The sequence below is a fragment of the Neomonachus schauinslandi genome, chromosome 1, assembly GCF_002201575.2.
Source record: "Neomonachus schauinslandi chromosome 1, ASM220157v2, whole genome shotgun sequence".
NCBI lineage: Eukaryota > Metazoa > Chordata > Mammalia > Carnivora > Phocidae > Neomonachus > Neomonachus schauinslandi.
The window spans coordinates 142494542-142512939 of NC_058403.1; the positions used below are offsets into that span (position 1 = coordinate 142494542).

General features: G+C 43.9%; 1 protein-coding gene across 2 annotated transcripts in view; it reads left to right on the forward strand.

Moving 5' to 3' along the window:
• Nucleotides 1-18398, forward strand: part of TGFBR2 (transforming growth factor beta receptor 2) — a 94712-nt gene that overhangs the window by 65646 nt on the left and 10668 nt on the right. For both annotated transcript variants that reach the window (XM_044920614.1, XM_021678929.2), the window contains 2 exons: nucleotides 7540-8339; nucleotides 10003-10144. In XM_044920614.1, the coding sequence (XP_044776549.1) occupies nucleotides 7540-8339; nucleotides 10003-10144 (942 nt within the window). The remainder of the gene's footprint in view (nucleotides 1-7539; nucleotides 8340-10002; nucleotides 10145-18398) is intronic.

An 18398-nucleotide genomic window follows, 5' to 3' on the forward strand; every position in this document is an offset into this window, starting at 1 on the left:
GTAGATACTAGCTTAGTCCTACCTATTATTATTATTACTATTATTATTATTATTTTGGTAATTTGATATACCTACAGTTTCTGTTAATCTACTGCCCTCCCCAGTTCCTTTTTTTCCCCTTATAGCACATTGTAACCCCTTTAATCTGTACTACTTTATAGTCTGGATTTTGCTGATTGCATTCATGGTGCAGTTCGCTGCATTTCTCTGTCCCCTGTATTGTTTGCAAATTGGCAGCTGAATCCCGAGGCTTCATCAGACTCCGTTTAGATCTCTTTGGCAAGTCTATAGGTTGCGTTATGCTCCTCCATCGAGGGTAATGATGTCTGATTATCTCTTGTTTTGTGATATGAGTTGGCATGGATACTTGCTGCCTAGATCCATTTAATTAATTAACGGTTAAAAAAGGATAATCTATTTCTATCAACTCATTTTCATTTATTAGCTGGAAAAATTTAATAAAGACGTTTTCTTCAACTCTTTGGTTACCCAGTGCTGTGGTTCTGATGAAAAAGTCAGGAGGCATGCTTGATGTTTCTCTTCATTTTCTAGTTTTCCATATAATGAGTTGACATCCTGTTATCCTCAGAAGTTGGTAAATTTGTTTTTTAATCATTCTGATATCATAAGCTTAAACGTACTTAATGGATCCCAGTGTGTTGCTTTTTTAAAATCTTCATTAAATTTCTAAGTTTCCTATCTTGGCCAGTGAGAATCTCATCAAGAAGACTCCTGGGTCTTCTTGTCATGACCTTAGTAGTCGTTGATCACTTCCTGTTTATGTGGTGTAACAAAATATTCCAAACTCATTATCTCCAGTCCCAGACCTAGAATTGGCCATTTTGCCAAGAGGCTCTGGTTTCTTCTATTGAAAGTGTTCTATTGATGATGCATTTTTTTTTTTCTCAAGTGGAACCAAGAACATAAGCATTTATAGGAAACTGAGTCCCAGTGAGGTTGAATGACTTGCCTCAGATTTTATGGTGATTAATTATAGAGATAGGCATAGGATCTTAGTCTCTTGATTTCCAGTCTAGGGCTCCTTCCTTCATACCACATCCCAGGTACTCATGCTTACAGTCCCCACATACTATATGCAAATTACAGGGAGACTGGTGTGATATGAAGCATGCACTTACCAAGCAGAGGAGAGCCTGGCTCATCCATGGAATTTGGCCTTTGGAGGAGAGGGGGTCAGCTCTACAGAATTATTCCTCATCAGATTGATTCGTCAAATCTATTCATTCATCCGCTCAACAAATTTGACTTGTCTCCTTATTTATGTGCCAAGCTCTGAGTGATATGATAGTGAGCAAAAACCTATCTCTTTAACAACTACAATTGTACTTTGGCTGTGCCAGAGAAAATTGGCAGGAAAATTGATACTAGGGACAACTTTTATTTTGTTTCCTAAGTAAACTAAGTAAACAAGAATGTTGTAGAATCCACCAAGGCTCAATATCTTTCTCTATAAAACAGGGCTATTAATAGAACCTGACTTGGTTGTTGGAGAAATAAAGTGAGATGATGCTTATAAAGTGAATTGCCTAGTTCCATAAAGCACATTTTATGTTAGTTATCTTTATTATTGTTGGGATTTCAAAGGAGGGCTTCCCACCATTTTCCATTGCAGACCTCCCTTCATGCAGGACAGAAGGGACAGAAGCTCTGACAGAGTTCAGAGTTGCCCCTGGGGGAAGACAACACATCCTGCCAGGAGGATCTGTTATTGGCACCAGCTTCCTCCCTTAGTAACTTCCCAGAGACACAGCCGAATCTCAAAATCTCTGCTCTAGGAAATCCTGGCAGAGACTGGAGCTCCAGTGCCTTCCCTCTGCCAAGGTTCTTCGCTTTTTTTGTGCATGTGCCATGGACTTCTTGGAAGTCTGGTGAACCCTGTGGACCCCTTCTCAAGGGATGTTTTTAAAGGCATAAAATAGAATACACAGGGTTTCAAAGACAATTACTGATATTGAAAAATACTTATCAAATATATTTAAAAATAAATTTGTGATACAGTAATATGTGCTTCTGTAATCATGCTTGAAAGGATAGGATCTAGCATCAGATCTAAGATACTGAAATGTCTAAGTGATGAGTATAAATGAGACACTGAGACATCTGCCACAAATGTAACATGGCATGAAAATACCTGTGGTTTCTATTGGTGACAAAGTCATAGCTACAGCTACTAATAGGAAATGTTAAATTTTAGCTAATGGTTGGAGAAAATAAAAAGATGTGATTTGTGCCCATTTACATTCACAGATCTACTGAATTCTACCCATGGAGCTCAGGCTAGTAACTTTGCTATTATACTGTAGAGCTTTACTTTCTATGAATCTTCGAGAAATTCTACTCTTCTTTGTAATCCTCCCCTCCCAGAACTGTGTCCCCCCCACCGCTCTCCAGAGGGAGAGCGTTCCTACGAAACCTTTCGCAAGCCAAAATGACTTAAAACAAAGAAGCGATTACCATTAATTTAATTGGGGAACATTTTTGAGCATTCCCAGGCTCCCCAAAATAACCACTTTTAGGCTCTTCTGATACTGTGGGACACATCTTGCTAACAGATGCCCAAAATAAATCGAGATAAAGCACAGATGTTCACAGAGTTCAAAGCTATGGAGGCTGGATGCTGAGATGCCCAGTGCAGTTCTCAGGGAAGGAGCTGGGCGGGGCCAGTCTTGCCGCGGGGGTGTGCGCCGCCTCTGTAACAGCCCGCTGCAAAACAGACACAGACCGCCCTTTTCTCTTCGTGCCTCCTTTCATCGAAGTGACAGTCCTCTTTGGATTTCTTGCCGTTAGCAAAAACAGTTACTAATATAAGTGTTTTGTAAGAGTGAGTGGCTTAACAGCAACTAATAACAAGTGGAGAATACCTGTGTCCGACTCGATGTCACGGAACAAGGGAGCATAATGTGAAGGTCAAGTCTTGAGCGCTAGTTACCTGACATCCAGGAAACAGTTTATGTAAAAATTCCAATGGTTCGGCAATTATATCATGAGCGTCCTATGTTGTAGGCCCTGGGATAGACTCTGACAAGAGAGATTTTAGGGTTCTTCCTCACATAAGACTTTTCTTCCCAGGCAGGGAAAAGACACATATTTGCAGGGACACTACTCAACTGTGGTTCTTAGTTAGGAACCAAAGAGAATGGTCTGCACATCCAAAACATGCCCTTTGGGGTGCATTATCTAAGAATGGCCAGTACCACTTAAATGATAGACAAGCCCCCAATGAAGGCAACCAATTTAGCAAATTGAGAGGTTTTCTAAAGTCATTCTTAATTGGCTCTCACCATTGTGAAGTGTAAAGACAACATAGCATGGGATTAAGAGCAGGATTAATTGTCTGTCTCCAGTCAGACAATTCATTTCAAATATTAGCTTTGCTATTACCGAAATGTCTGATCTTGGGAAATCCTTTAATCCATCCAACCCTTAGCTTTCCTGTCTGTGAAATGGGGCTTATAATCATAGTAATATCCACCTCATAGGGTTTTTCTGTCAATTAAATACAAATATTATATAAAACTGTTAGCGCATAGCCAGGCTCATACTAAGTATTTGATTTCTGAGTTTTTGTGTATTTGGGGGTTGGCCAAAAGAAATGCCCCCTGGGGCGCCTGGGTGGCTCAGTTGGTTAAGCGGCTGCCTTCGGCTCAGGTCATGATCCTGGAGTCCCTGGATCGAGTCCCGCATCGGGCTCCCTGCTCGGCGGGGAGTCTGCTTCTCCCTCTCCTGCTCCCCCCCCCTTTTGTCCTCTCCCCCTCCCCCCCCAAAAAAAAAAAAAAATTAAAAAAAAAAAAAAAAAAAAAAAAGAAATGCCCCCTGCTAATCTCTGAGTAAAGGAGATGCCGGTTTGTGGGTATGCCTACAGCTGTTGGTTTTTCTAGTAGCAGCCCGAGGGTTAATACTGCGAGAGGGTGTGGGTGGCTCCTGTTTAGATAAAACCACATCCCAAAGCTCCCTTTTAACCCAGTTTGCTATTGTTAGGGTTTTTCACCACCTCTTTCAAGTTTCAAGATTGACAGATGTTATTCAGTAATTCCCGCCCCACCAAATTTTTACATGTAGGTTTTCAAAAAGAAATCACAGGAAATTTGAGGGGAAAGTAAAGCTTTGGTTTCTGATATTGAACGGGGGGGATTTCTAGAATCTTCTTCACACATAAATTTTGGGGGATTTCTGTGTCTATGTTTCCCTCAGCCTGAAGAAGAATAGAAGTTAGCGAGGAAGACCCTTTTCATCTATGGCCAGGAATTACAAAATAAAATTATCAGCAATAAGTGAACAGTTCATTTGAACGTTTTGCACTCTTTAACCCATTGAAGACACAGCCAAGTAATTATGCAATTAAATTTTTTTTTTTATCTTCTAGTTGTGTTGTTGCCCCCTATGTGAAAGAGAAAAATTCACAATTGGACCAAAGTGAAGTCTCCCCACACTCTGCTAATGCCTTAGAGGTTGTTAAAACAAATAACATCTATACAAGAGGGGCCAACAAACTTTGTCTATGAAGGACCAGGTAGTAAATATTTTAGGCTTTCTGGGCCAGATATCATCTCTGCTGCATGAACTTCTTAGTTTCTTTCTTTTTCTAAACAACTCTTTAAAACACAAACAAACATTTGTAGCATGTGGGGCTGTACAAAATAGTCCCTGGGGCCATGGTTTGCCAACCCTGCTGTGGAACAGAAAAACGTGTGAGGGCTCTTGTCCCGGGTTAAGTCATCATCCATTCAGCTTCTGTGACCAACATTTGCTGAGTACTGTAGGTACCCCATCCTAGGCCAGGCGCTGGGTATAGCATGGTGATCAGTACGTGTAGATTTATCCTGTACAGCTCACTTTCTCTTGGGGGAAATAAGCAACGTGGGAATCAAACTGATTTATGATTATAAGGCATCTTGTGTGGTTGCAGACAAGTGGGTGCTTGAAGCAGACACATTCATGAGATACTCCAGATGATAGAGGTGGGGTTACTGGGAAGGAACGTTGTTTCCTGCTGTGACACCTCCTTCATCGGCCCCCTTAACCTTGCTCTCCAGGCTCGTACTTTGCTGAACGATGGGGACAGTCCATACTTGTCCACACGAACTCTTTTTACTTTTGGAGTTCCAGTCTCCTCTGTCATTGCCTTATCCCATTGTCCCCACTCTCACCACCTGTCCCTTGTCCCATTCATGCCTCCCAATGTGAGCAAGAATTTGGGTTTTCAAGAGTCAGTTACCGGGCTCCTGGGTGGCTCAGTTGGTTAAGCGACTGCCTTCAGCTCAGGTCATGATCCTGGAGTCCCGGGATCGAGTCCCAAATCAGGCTCCCTGCTCGGCAGGGAGTCTGCCTCTCTCTCTGACCCTCCCCCCTCTCATGCTCTCTATCTCATTCTCTCTCTCAAATAAATAAATAAAATCTTTAAAAAAAAAAAAAGTGTCAGTTACCATATTGTTTCCCCTTTCCTATTCTTTTTAATGCACTAATAGATCTTTCCCCAAAATAGTGACTGTTTTTCCTCTTGGTTGCTGAAATTCAGATATTTTGGGGTTACTTTTCCAGTTTTTTAGTGCCATCAAATAGACTTAAGAGCTAAGGTTTCCATCTAGAAATATAGGCAGTAGAAGTTGGCATTGCCTCTTAGAACTGACCTTAGGACCAGGTAGTACGTCATGTTAAACCTGAATACCCCCTGAAAATAAAAACCCAAACACCCCAAACTGGCACAGCGCGACCGTCATCTCTCACTGTGCTTTGTTAAGGGATGATATCAAATATGATCTAGGTAATGGGTTCTCTTCAAGAGGTAATGGTTCTCTCCCTTGCACCTGGACTATATTCTTACTGCTGTATGCTCATCAAACACCTACAGTAGGTGAAAACTACCAATTGAACAATTATAGATACTTTCTCTGACATGATGTCCACGTCCATGTCACCCATCCAACCCTTTTCCTTTCTGTTCCCTTATGTGGACTTGGCAGTTTGGGAAAATTGCTCTTCCTCAAATAGATCATATATTCGTAGTTTTTAATGTAACATTCCTTCTAGCCGTCGTTGACCTTTTCCCATCTTCCACTGACCAACTAAAAGATAGTCCTTGTCACTGTGGTTCCCTGTTTCTCTAAGCTTTTCTGCATTCCACCACTGCGTGTAGACTGCAGCACACATTCAGCGCCTGTCCCAGATTGCCATATGTTACTATGCATCTGTGTACGTGTCCTAATCCTCTCCTTGGGTTATAATCTCTTTGAGGGCAGGGCCATCCATACCCATAGTAGGCACCCAGCAGTGCTATGTTTAATGAGCAAATCTAGCACCTGATCATGAGGACTTCTTGTTAATAGGTAACTTTGAGGGAAAATGAATGACATATAAAAGCAATAATAGCATTCTGGCATTCTTGCCCAGTGGAGACAGGCTAGCACAAAGCTCTTACTGAATCATAACTGCCTTTCACTATCTCCTGCCGCTGACTGTTTCCATCCATGTTTTTCTTCCCAGAAGGAAAACTATTTAACCAGAGCCAGCCAAGGCCAGAACATGAAGCAAAGTTTGACATACACTACATTATGTGTGGTCAGATAGTTGGTGCTAAGGACTCTCCTCCATCACCCCAAGGGCCTGCTTCAGTGGTCCAAATTAGAAAGCTGGCTGTATTTCCTTCTTTTTACTCCTCTCACCTTTGTAGCAATATTTTCACTGTTGCTAGTAAGATTTCCTGTTCTATGAAACTGCACACCACATGCACATTGAAAAGAAGAATATTGGGTGGATATAAGGTGACTGACTTCCAAAGACCCTTTTGCACAGACTCCTCTCCCCATCACCTATGCTTAAGGGTGGCCTGGAGGTTGGTCAGAGCAGGACAAGCTGGAGTTTAGGAAAGAATAAAGACAATGGTAGAACTGTGAGAGTGTCTTCATTTTTACCCAATACCATCTACGTAAGCTTTTGGAGGCAGGAGCTACCATCCTTTTATTCCCAGAGCCTCCTGTAATGCCTTGGGCTTAGTTAACACTCCGTGAATGCTTTGTCCATTTATCCAACACTTACTGAGGACCTGATGTGTACTCAGCACTGTTTCTGGTGGTGAAGAAGAAAGATATGGCCCCTGCCAGCGTGGAGTTGTCAATCCGCTGAGGGTGGGGAAAGTAGGGAAAGTAGGGAAAGGCAGATGTGAAACCCATAACTGGAGTCATAGTGATTTAATTCTAATTGTGCCAAGTTGTCACATAGGAAAAATGTAGAGTGTGATGAGAATATATAAAATAAAACACTTCCCCACATTTTCCTAGATCTCCTTTAGAGAGTGACATTGAAGCTGAAGTTTGAGGGAAGAATAGGAGACCTTGAATAGGTGGCCAGGGGCAAGGAAGTCTGGACAGGTGCATCCATCCCTGGAATAAAAAGTCACAATTTATTATCCACAAAAACTATACAGATGTTAAAACTTCTAGATGCCTGAGGTGTAGACCCCACTCTCAGACTGTGCATACCTACCGAACCCAACTTCTCTCCCTCCTTTTGTTTCCACATCAGAATATGCCACCAACAACCCAGACCTATTGTTAGTCATATTCCAAGTGACAGGCGTCAGCCTCCTGCCACCCCTGGGAATTGCCATAGCCGTCATCATCACCTTCTACTGCTACCGCGTTCACCGGCAACAGAAGCTGAGCCCGTCCTGGGAGACCAGCAAGCCACGGAAGCTCATGGAGTTCAGCGAGCACCTGGCGATCATTCTGGAAGACGACCGCTCCGACATCAGCTCTACCTGTGCCAACAACATCAACCACAACACAGAGCTGCTGCCCATTGAGCTGGACACCCTGGTGGGGAAAGGTCGCTTCGCCGAGGTCTACAAGGCCAAGTTGAAGCAGAACACTTCAGAGCAGTTCGAAACTGTGGCGGTCAAGATCTTCCCTTACGAGGAGTACGCCTCCTGGAAGACGGAGAAGGACATCTTCTCAGACATCAACCTGAAGCATGAGAACATCCTGCAATTCCTGACGGCCGAGGAGCGGAAGACAGAGCTGGGGAAGCAGTATTGGCTGATCACTGCCTTCCACGCCAAGGGCAACCTACAGGAATACCTCACGCGGCACGTCATCAGCTGGGAGGACCTGCGCAAGCTGGGCAGCTCCCTCGCCCGGGGCATTGCTCACCTGCACAGTGACCACACCCTGTGCGGGAGGCCCAAGATGCCCATTGTGCACAGGGACCTCAAGAGTTCCAATATCCTCGTGAAGAATGACCTGACCTGCTGCCTGTGTGACTTTGGGCTTTCCCTGCGCCTCGACCCAACTCTGTCTGTGGATGACCTGGCCAACAGTGGGCAGGTAAGTTAGACCTGGGTCCTTTTACTTGTAGGGGGCCCAAGCCACCTCTCCATCCATCTCTCATGTCTTTTGTCTCAAACAGCCCTACGCTCTAGACACCTGTCTAGGGAATCTAGCCGAAGTCAGGAGTTGCCCCTGGGCATACCCCACTCTCTCCTGCCAGCGTGCTTTTCTAATGAACAACATTTCTCCTCCGGTTTCTGCCAAGCCCATCTAATCCAGGATAGACATTCTTCTCCTTCAGTTGGTCTTCATTTATCTCCCATTTGTAAATTACTTTTCATTGCTTCCAACACCACCCATGCTTTGTCTCTTTTTCCTCTCTTATGCTTCTACTCAGCCCTTCCTACTCTGAACTATTGGTGGCTACCTTGTTTTCTTTTTACCTTTCTAGAAGGCAGTCTCCTTGTAGCCCAAATCCACTTCCATTTTTGCTCACATCTAACACAATGCCTTGAACAGCGAAAGTGACCAATAAATATTTGAGTGAGATGACAGACTGAGTGGATATACAATTCTCCAGTTCCTTTGAAGCATCTCACAGATGAAAATAGAAACCTTTTTGGGTAAGGAGATATTGGAAGGTCACTAGAAATTACCAAGCCATCCTTTATGAATAATGGCGCCCCATGTTCTCACACAGTGGAAGCTTGATATGGATTACAGTAGAGTCTGCAAAGCACCATTGTTTCCTCTAAGCAGGTGGCGGTATGTGCTTCTGAAGCATTTGGTTACTGCTCGGTCTGACCTCTTGGGTCTCTGGCTGCACAGCCAGTGTTCAGATAAACATATCGAGTGAAACATGGACAGATTAATATGACAGGGTCATGAGTCATGCAGTGACCTAGTAAGAAGAAAAATTTCTTCTGATACATACCATTAAGAAACATTCCTTGGGACAATAATATCAACTCACCTGACCTTCCTTAGCTTCTTGAAAATGTAGGACTTCATTGTTATTTAGTGAAGCTATGCAGGCTACAAAATCAAACATTTAAGTGATCCGTTCCCTAGAAATAGCTTTCTTCTTTTTTCCTCTGTATACCAGTGTTTTCACGTTATCAGTCCTACATGGCTAAATTATAAAATGATCTAGATTTGGTCTTTTACTGTAGAAACACTTTCATGCAGTTTAGTTTACTAGAGATTTTATGAAATTATACTACATTCTTGGCACACTAGAACAGTACCATGGAGTAAACAAAGAAGATTGAGACAGTCCTTAAGTGACCGAAACTAATGGCAGTGATTCTTATTTTCCCCATAAATCTTGGTGTTTCGGGAATGAGAAAATAGTTAATTTGCAAAAGCAAAAATAAAGATCTAAAGTATCACAGATGTTATCTCCCCGGTTATCGGTGAGGATGTTATTGTAGAATACGATGACATATATCATGAAGCTAGATAAAGCAGCTCTGGGGTTTGGCATTTCCTTATTTTGGTATGCTTTGTTTATATTTTTTCAAGTGTTTTCAGGGAGAGAAAACTTATTTTTAGATAATTTCATAAGCTGTACCTTTCTTTGCCAGTCTCATGATTTAAAAGAGCACTGTGCTTTTCAAAGATCATCTGCATGTGTCGAGGACAAACATCAGTTATATTTTTAAAATAAAGATGCAGCCGGGAATTACATGATGGGCCTCAAAGTCTGTCATTGCTTTAGGTGGGAACCGCAAGATACATGGCTCCAGAAGTCTTAGAGTCCAGGATGAATTTGGAGAATGTTGAATCCTTCAAGCAGACGGATGTCTACTCCATGGCTCTGGTACTCTGGGAAATGACATCTCGCTGTAATGCGGTGGGAGGTACGTATGGACCACCATCATGGTGCAGGGGTTGACGCATCTTCAAAATGATGTCATGTTGTTTGCTTCAAGCATAATTCCAGGGCTACAACAGAGTTAACCCCACAGTGAGAGCTATCTGAGATCTGTTAGTACACAGCCATTCCAGAATGATTGGGAATTGTGCTAAAAAAAAAGCCTAGCTTTTTAAGCTGAAAGCCATGTTCAGAGCATAAAGCTTTTTATCCCCCTTTTTGAAGTATGTTTACTTTTCTCTTGACACATCTCGCCACAGATATTTAAATATCTGGGAAGACTTGAACACTGATACAATTTATAGGAATGAGTTCTGTTTATCAAATGGAAAATATTATTCAGGAAAATATCTGATTTTTGTTTGGCTTTCTATTTTAAGGTTTTTAAACCTTAAGAATTATAAGGTCCAGGTGGTGGATTTGGCTAAAAATTTATTTTTATGGAGATGACTTTCCTTTGTTGGGCAAAACAAGCAGAACGATTTGATATATTTGTTAAACTTTATAAAAATCTAGTAGAGAGGTTATTAAGGAATGCCACAGTAGTCTTCAGGGACATAGGAGGGATGCCATCGTTTTAGACAGCATTGGTCCCTGATCTCTGTGGACATGAGAATGGCTCAGGTCTACATTTTTAGCCTTTTCTCATTCTTCTCAGTAGTTTCCATGACGGTCTTCGCTCTCACCTTAGAAATTTATGCATCTCAGCTTGGTCCTGGCTGGCTGCTAAGTCAAGCAAAGCCAACTCCAGTTTTATTTTTAACTCTTTGTTTTGTAGTATTTTTAGACTTACAGAACAGTTGCACAAATAGTATAGGGAGTTCCCATGTAGTCTTCACCCAGCTTCCCCTACCATTAACACCTTACCTAAGCCACACGGCACAGCTATTGAAGACAGGTCGTTCACATTGGCACTATACTCTTAATTAGTCCATACAGGTTATTCATGTTTCCGAGTTCCCAGGAATGTCCTTTTTGGAGCAAATGGAGCAAAATCCAGCCCAGGATCCTGTATTCCAGTTAACGTCCGTGCCTCCTTAGTCTCCTTCAACTTGTGACAGTTCCTCAGTCTGTCTGTCTTTCATGACCTTGACACTCAGGAAGAAGTTGGACTAATTATTTCATAGACAGTCTCTCACTTTGGGTTTCTCTGATGTTTTCTCATGGTTAGATTGGGATCGTTCATTTGGGGCAAGAAGTACACAGTAATGATGCTCTGCCCTCCTTGGCAGCTCATGGAAGGGGCACAAGATGTCGGGGTGTCTGTTCAGTTTGGTCCCTGGGTTGGGGTGGTATCTGTCAGGTTTCTCCCCTGTAAAGATACTACATTTTCCATTTGTGGCTAATACATACCTTATAAGAAGATACCTTGACCTGTTCCTAAAGATACTAAACACCTGTTTCGTTAGGATACTAGACGTGCTTCTTATCATAACTTTACCTGCTGATTTTAGGATCCATCAGTCATCCTTGTTGGCGACAATTATTATTGTAATGTTTGCCTATCCGTGATTTTCTGTTGTCTTATCCTTTCTGCATGTATTAGTAGGTCCTCTGCCATAAAGGAGATCTGTCCTTTCTCTCACCACCCCTGGTATTTATTCTTTTCATTATGCATTTATGTCAGTATAGGGCTGTGAATATTTATTTTATTCTATGGGCACCCAATATCACCAATATTTATTTTGTTGTTCAGATCACCACAGCTTTGGTCACTGGACCACACTACCCATGGGTAAAACATGGTGGATCTGGTTGGCACACACTGGCTCTGAATCTTCATCCTGTTTAGAACTTCCTTAGCTGACTCTCCAGGATGGGTCCAGGTCACCCCTTTCCACTGGAAACCTTACTGCCCCATCACCTATTTGCCTGGCTTCCTGCATGGGGATGGCCCTTCCTTTCTGGCTGTCTTGCCCGAGTTTCTTCCCCGACAGCACATCCAAAACTAACTTGGTTTTTCCTTGCACAGTGAAATTTGTTTAACCAAGTTTCAGCCACTGAGAATAATTTTCTGCTTGAAAGCTTTGACAGTTCCAAAATGAATCCTTAAACCGGTATGAGTTGTATAAGAGACGATGCTGTTGTCACTGTCAGAATAAATTTACCTAGATTTCGGTATCTTTTCTATCCTTTCAAACCCGTTATTCTATAAACATGAGCTGGAGATTGTTTCTCTGCTTTCCCTCTGTCAGTGCAGCCAGCTTATTAAGTCCCTATGTGAGCTCCCTGCTTTCATTGTTATCGATGACTGAAACCCTTTCCTGTTGATATTTGCTGAGTGTGGACGAAGTCGGGCTAATGGGAAGAATTGAGTTCACCAACTTTTACAAGGTCTAAAAACGGATACAGTATAAACAAGTTTTCCCAAGGAAGGAACAGGATCTCATTTGCTCAGCTAGTCTCAAAGAACCTTTCATAACCTCTAGGATAAGAACAGACGGCTTTTGGGGAACCGGAAAGAGGCCATCCCAGTTCTCGTTCTGTTTGATCTTAAGCCCACAGTCCTGTTTCTTCCATCTCCGCTCAGGCTGCAGAAACCCAAGCTATTTATCTGTGCTCATTTTGATCTACCTGAAAGCCCTTCAGTTGTTTTGGTGTGTGAACTCATGTATTAAGCCCTGTCGTTAACCTTCTTTTGAAAGCATTGTTTTTTGGTTTAGGGTTTTTTGGGTTTTTGTTTTGTTTTGTTTCGTTTTTTGAGGGGGATGTATCTTAAAAACATCAAAGACAGACTCTTAGCCTCGTCTTAATTTCAGAGACTTTTCTTCTGTATTTCAGGAATCCCATGGAAACAACATAAATCCTGGAGATAAATGCATTCCCTTCCAGCTGTTGTAGATACACAGGTAGAAGGACAGGTTTTGCCCTCAGGAAGTTTAGAGCCTTCTTTTTCTTTACTTTTTAACAATGTGCACATGCAGACACATTTCTTACCTTAAAAATAAAATGGGTAATAATTCCCTCCAGTTGCTGTTAGGCTTTAATTTTGAAGGTCTAAGAAAGAGGACAGGATGTAAAAAAGCTTTCCTTAAGCTTAAACCTTCTTTTCTGCAACCTGAAATACAATGTATGTAATTACTATTTTTCACTGACAGTCTCGTTCCAAAAAAGGAAATGTGGAATATGAAGCTTAACTTAGTCTGATGACTTATAGATTGAGATTTTATTTTGCAGCATAGGTCAACTAATATGCCATCTGGTTTTATTCTGAGTAGCAAAACATCTAACTGAATGCAGTAGGATACTAAGCGTCAGGGGACAGTGTTGCAGGGAATGAGAAACCCCAGCTTTCCTGCCTTTAAGTGACTCCATTCTGCTCTTGTGGTTGAGCCCAGACTCTTCACATGGACACTAAACCTGACCCTCGTTCGCCTTTCTAGGCTCATCTCCCGAAGCACAGTTTTTCCACACTGCAGGTCTTCTATGAATGTCTGTCGGGTCTCAACACTAGGCTTTGTCTCATGCCATTAACCAGGACTGAAATAGACTTTTGAACAGGCAAGTGCAGTTCAGTTGTGACCAGTGCTGCGGGAAGGTAAGGCAGGGGCATGGGGCACTTAAAGCCCATGTCAGCTGAGGGCAGTGAGACAGTAGGGTTAGGCCAGCTCTGGAAGGAAGGGGAAGACTCAGGAGTGTCCTCTTGAGTTCCTTCTTGATCAGCCTCTCTGTGCAGAGCCGTGGGGGAACAGAGAAAGACAGAGCACTACACAGGAGAAGTCTCTCTTATCAGATGAGAAAATGCAAACAGAGGATCATAGCACTCTTCTGAGGCCAACTGGTACAGTGCCATTCGCACCCAGGAGCTCAAGAGATGGGCTGTCATAATTGAGGAGGGTGCTCAAAAAGGAAAGGCTTCCTGGGGGACGCCGGTGTGATCATGAAGAGAGCCACAGAGGAAGAGTAACCACCATGACTACACACTTGCTTCACGGGTCCGCTCCTCCAGTCGGCCAAGGACCCTGAAGTGTAAGCACTGTTATTGGCTGCATTTTACAGATGGGAAAACTGAGGTGTCAGGAGATGGGCAAGCTGTGCGGCCAGGAATGAGAGCCCTGCTGTCTGACTCTAGCCCCCTGGCCGCAACCCTCCCGGGACGCTGCCGGCCTGACCAGTGAAGGACGTCTTCAGTAAAGGACAGCTTCCCTCACTATGATTATCATTATGGATCAGGCAGCCAGTGTGACTTGGTGCATCCTGGCCTTTAATTCCATGCCTTTCTGGAAGTAGCTGGCAAGACAGTCACACGCTTGAGGAATGTTCGGTGACGGCCTCACTCATGAAAGTCTCCAGGGACTGACATGGCTGTCTCCTCTGGGTGCATCTCTGTTAGCAGAATCGCAAAGCTATTCATTTCTGAGCATGTTATGGGCTCAGCGCCCTAAAGTCTGAGATAACTTTCTTACCCTTTTTTCTCTGAAGATCTATTTATTCATTCATTCCTTCCCTCAACAAGTATTTATTGAAGACCAATTACATGGCAGGCATATTCAAAATGCTAAAGGCACAGCAGTGAAAAAATTGAAGAAAAAAAAAGTCTCTGAGCTAATATTCTAGGAAGACAGGTAGTAAACAAATAGATATGTGATACAACACCAGGGGTGGGAGGAGGCCAATATGATGATTTTAGAAAGAAAAATAAAGAGTTAGGGACAGATTATGACAGAGGGATCATTTCAGACACTTGGATCATCTGAAAGAATATGAAAGTCAAGAGAACAGGTCTCTCAGAGCTGTTGGAAGAAGGTGATTGGTCTGTTACTGTCTTCCAAGGAAGGAGGAAAGTCCTACAATCGTCACTCAGCAAGGACAGACGTAGAGACTGGCCCTGTCTTTACAAAGAAGTCTCTGTCCAGCTTTCGGTTTGTTTGGTGTTCATGCAAGTGTTTGTGGTGTGTGGGGGGCGGATGAAGGCGGGGAGCCTTTCAGGCCCCCCTTTGGCGAGCACAGCAGGCACAATGTTCACATCATTCCCAGCCAAAACAGGCCCACAAGCGAACCGACTTTCAAATCCCTGGCCATTTAGGCCTTTGAATAGAAGCTAACACACAACCTCCCGCAGAGCAAGCATTTAACAAGAGGAGAGACACAGTCCCTGAGCATACTGTCAGCTTGCTATAGCCTTGTAGAACAGACAGAAAGTGCGCACGAATCAAAACGAGAGAAAAGAGAGACACAAAAAAACCCAACAACAACGAAGAGGGGTGGGGGAGAAGGGCTGAAGAGGGACAGGATAGAAGCGCTTCATTTTCCTGGGTTTCAGGGGAGTAAAATCTGGAAGCAGCTATAAAACTCAGGGGTGTTGCTTTGGGGAAAACTGTCAACGGCGTTGCTGCTCTGTTAAGTTGGAACTGCATCAAAACAACAGCTGTGTCCCAGATGCTGACTTCCAGAGGAACAGCATTGGGTCCCAGAGGCTTGCCCTCTGCAGGCGGTGCGCAGGACTGGAGCAGGGGCGGGGTGGGGGGAGGGCGGAGAGAGGCAAGCATGGTTTCTCTTCAGAGCCTTCGGAGAGAAATTAAAAGAAGCTGCAAGGGTCTGGGAGTGCAGGCTGGCTCCCACCAGTGAGAAGACTTTGGGGAAAGGCTGCGGAAGGGGAGTTGGAAAGAAGAGCAAGTGGTTCCTAATAAAGAAATTTCTTAGAAAAGAGGTCATTTGAGGCAGTCAGGGGGAGATCCTGAGGTGGTGGGCCTTGGTGCGCCTGGCCTGGGAAAACAGCCTGAGGGCACGACAGACTTGGTTTGATTGAATAATTCTGTTTTGTGAACATCTGCCTTGGGTTGGGTGCCTCAGAGCCTGGAACAAGAGTTGAGCATAAGTGGTTTATTTGAGAAGTGATCTCAGGAAATGCCAGTAAGGGAACGGGGAAGTCAGTCAGGAAAGGGAAGGAGGCCAAGAAATGGCGTGTTATCAAGCAGGGCACCACTGCAGACAGCTAGTACACACAGTCCTGCTGGGGACCCCAGGTGCAGTCAAACACACACCTCAGCATCACACCACCTGACTCACGAGGAAGCTGGGGGCTTACCTTCCAACCCGCATCCATCTGGGATAGTTTGGGAGGGTGAACACCAGCCTGTTCTACATGGAGCTGGGCCAGCAGGCATGGAAAATTGTGTGGCCAGTGGTCTTCTGAGAGTAGACTGAGTAATGGTGGGGGAGCCCGCTCACCCCTTAATTTGCTCTACAGCTCTTCATAGAAGGGAGGCCTGAGCCTGGGCATTGTTTGATCATATGCACAAAGAAGACTCTAGAAAACTCTAGAAAACCATGCATGAACTCCATGGCCAACCGTGCCCTGATCTGGTGCTCACGGCCTAATTTGTGACAGGATCATTTTTTCCCACCCCCACCCCCACCATCCCACTTGTTTCTCTAAACCCAAAATGGACGAATGTTTGGGTGTAATGTCGGTAAATAATAGTAGTTAAGGAGAGGGCTGCTTTTTGTAATCAGTGGTTTTTTTGCATAACTCATTTAGAAATTACAAACCATCACCATCCGATAGGTTCCATAAGCTTCCCCTTCTCAGAGTCATGCGGTGCCGAGGGGCTGGCCAAGGCAGGGAGGAACACATTTGTCACATCTGTGACAGGCATGTTCCCACCTGGGGCTGCCCCAGCTGGGCTTGTTCTGGCTGGGGGAGAAAGAGCTCACTGAAATGCTCGAGGGGAGAGGAGAAAGCTTGCAAGGCTTCCTAAAAAGGCAAAACCATTTTCAGAGTAACGGTAATCTAGCATGCGATTCTGAGTGTTCTTCCCGGAATCCAGTGCACTCTCTGGCCTCTCTTTTCTCAACTGTAAAATGAAGTGTTGGATCACATCTTTCAAGACTCTTCTTTGACATTCTCTCTCTGACTCATTTGAAATGCTTAAAGTATGCTTAATAACTTGTATTCACTTCCTCTGTCAAGATGCAACTCCTTTTACTTGCAAAACATTTACAGCCATGCTGCTCCAAGCCTGGTCTGTGGAAGGTGCTGGTCCTGGGATGGGTTGTTCCAGATTTGTGATATGATGAGGACAGAGAGGGTATTTTGTGACTTTAATAGCAATTTGGTGTTGCCCAAGACACCTGAGTAGCATTCATTTTTCTTGTGATTTATTTCTGCAGTGTTTTACTCAAGCTTCAGTCCCCAGTAAACTGGGGAGCAAGACACCTCATCTTTTATAAAAATATAGATTGAGCAGTGCTCATCATAAACAGTAAGGGGAAAATTTAAGTCACCTTTAATCCTAGCATTCAACCGAAGCCAGTTTTGTTCAACTAGGAATGAGGAGTGGGAGAAAGATTTGCTTTTGCCATATCCATTTATTCAGTAATTTTGGAGTTTTAATTACATGCATTTTCTTTTTCTTTCCTTTTTTTTTTTAAGATTTTATTTATTTATTTGAGAGAGAGAGCTAGAGATAGTGAGAGAGAACACAAGCCAGGAGGAGAGGGAGAAGCAGGCTGCCGGCTGAGCAGGGAGCCCGATGTGGGGCTCGGTCCCAAGACCCTGGGATCATGACCTGAGCCGAAAGCAGACGCTTAACCGACTGAACCACCCAGGCGCCCCTCACATGCATTTTCTAAAATAAAAGTACTTTAAGCACCAAGGTGAAAAATAAATAGATAAGGATAAAAGATAAATAGGGATAAAAGATACGTAATTTGGACCCAGCAGTTTTGCCAGAGTGGATGAAGCATCTCAGCCTCTAGATGCCTGAAACAATGCAAGAAAGTAGGAGCGAAAGCCAGCCCCTGGTTTGGCCAGTCACTACCTCTGCTGGATTCCCCAGGACCACCCGGCTATCAGTGCTTGATATCCTGTCCTGGGGAGGACCGTCGGTGCCCACCTGGCTGGCAGAGGCCTCCTGCCCTCAGCCACCTGCCCTGGAGTTAAGGCGTCTCCCTGGGTGTCTGTGGCCGCCTCCTTCTGCTGAGGCAAAGCAGATGTGCTCCGTATCCTCAGGGCCTCTGGGCAGACCTGAGGAGCAGTTAGCACAAGGCCTCCAGGAGGAAACAGCCTCCAGCATAATGTCTGGCAGCAGTTATCCTCTGCATCCTGGTGGAGGCCTGAGAATGACATTGCCTTCACAGCCACAAAAGGAAAAAGAAAGAAAGGAAGGAAGGAAGGAAGGATGGAAGGAAGGAAGGAAGGAAGGAAGGAAAGAGAGAGAGAGAGAGAGAGAGAGAGAGAGAGAAAGAAAGAAAGAAAGAAAGAAAGAAAGAAAGAAAGAAAGAAAGAAAGAAAGAAA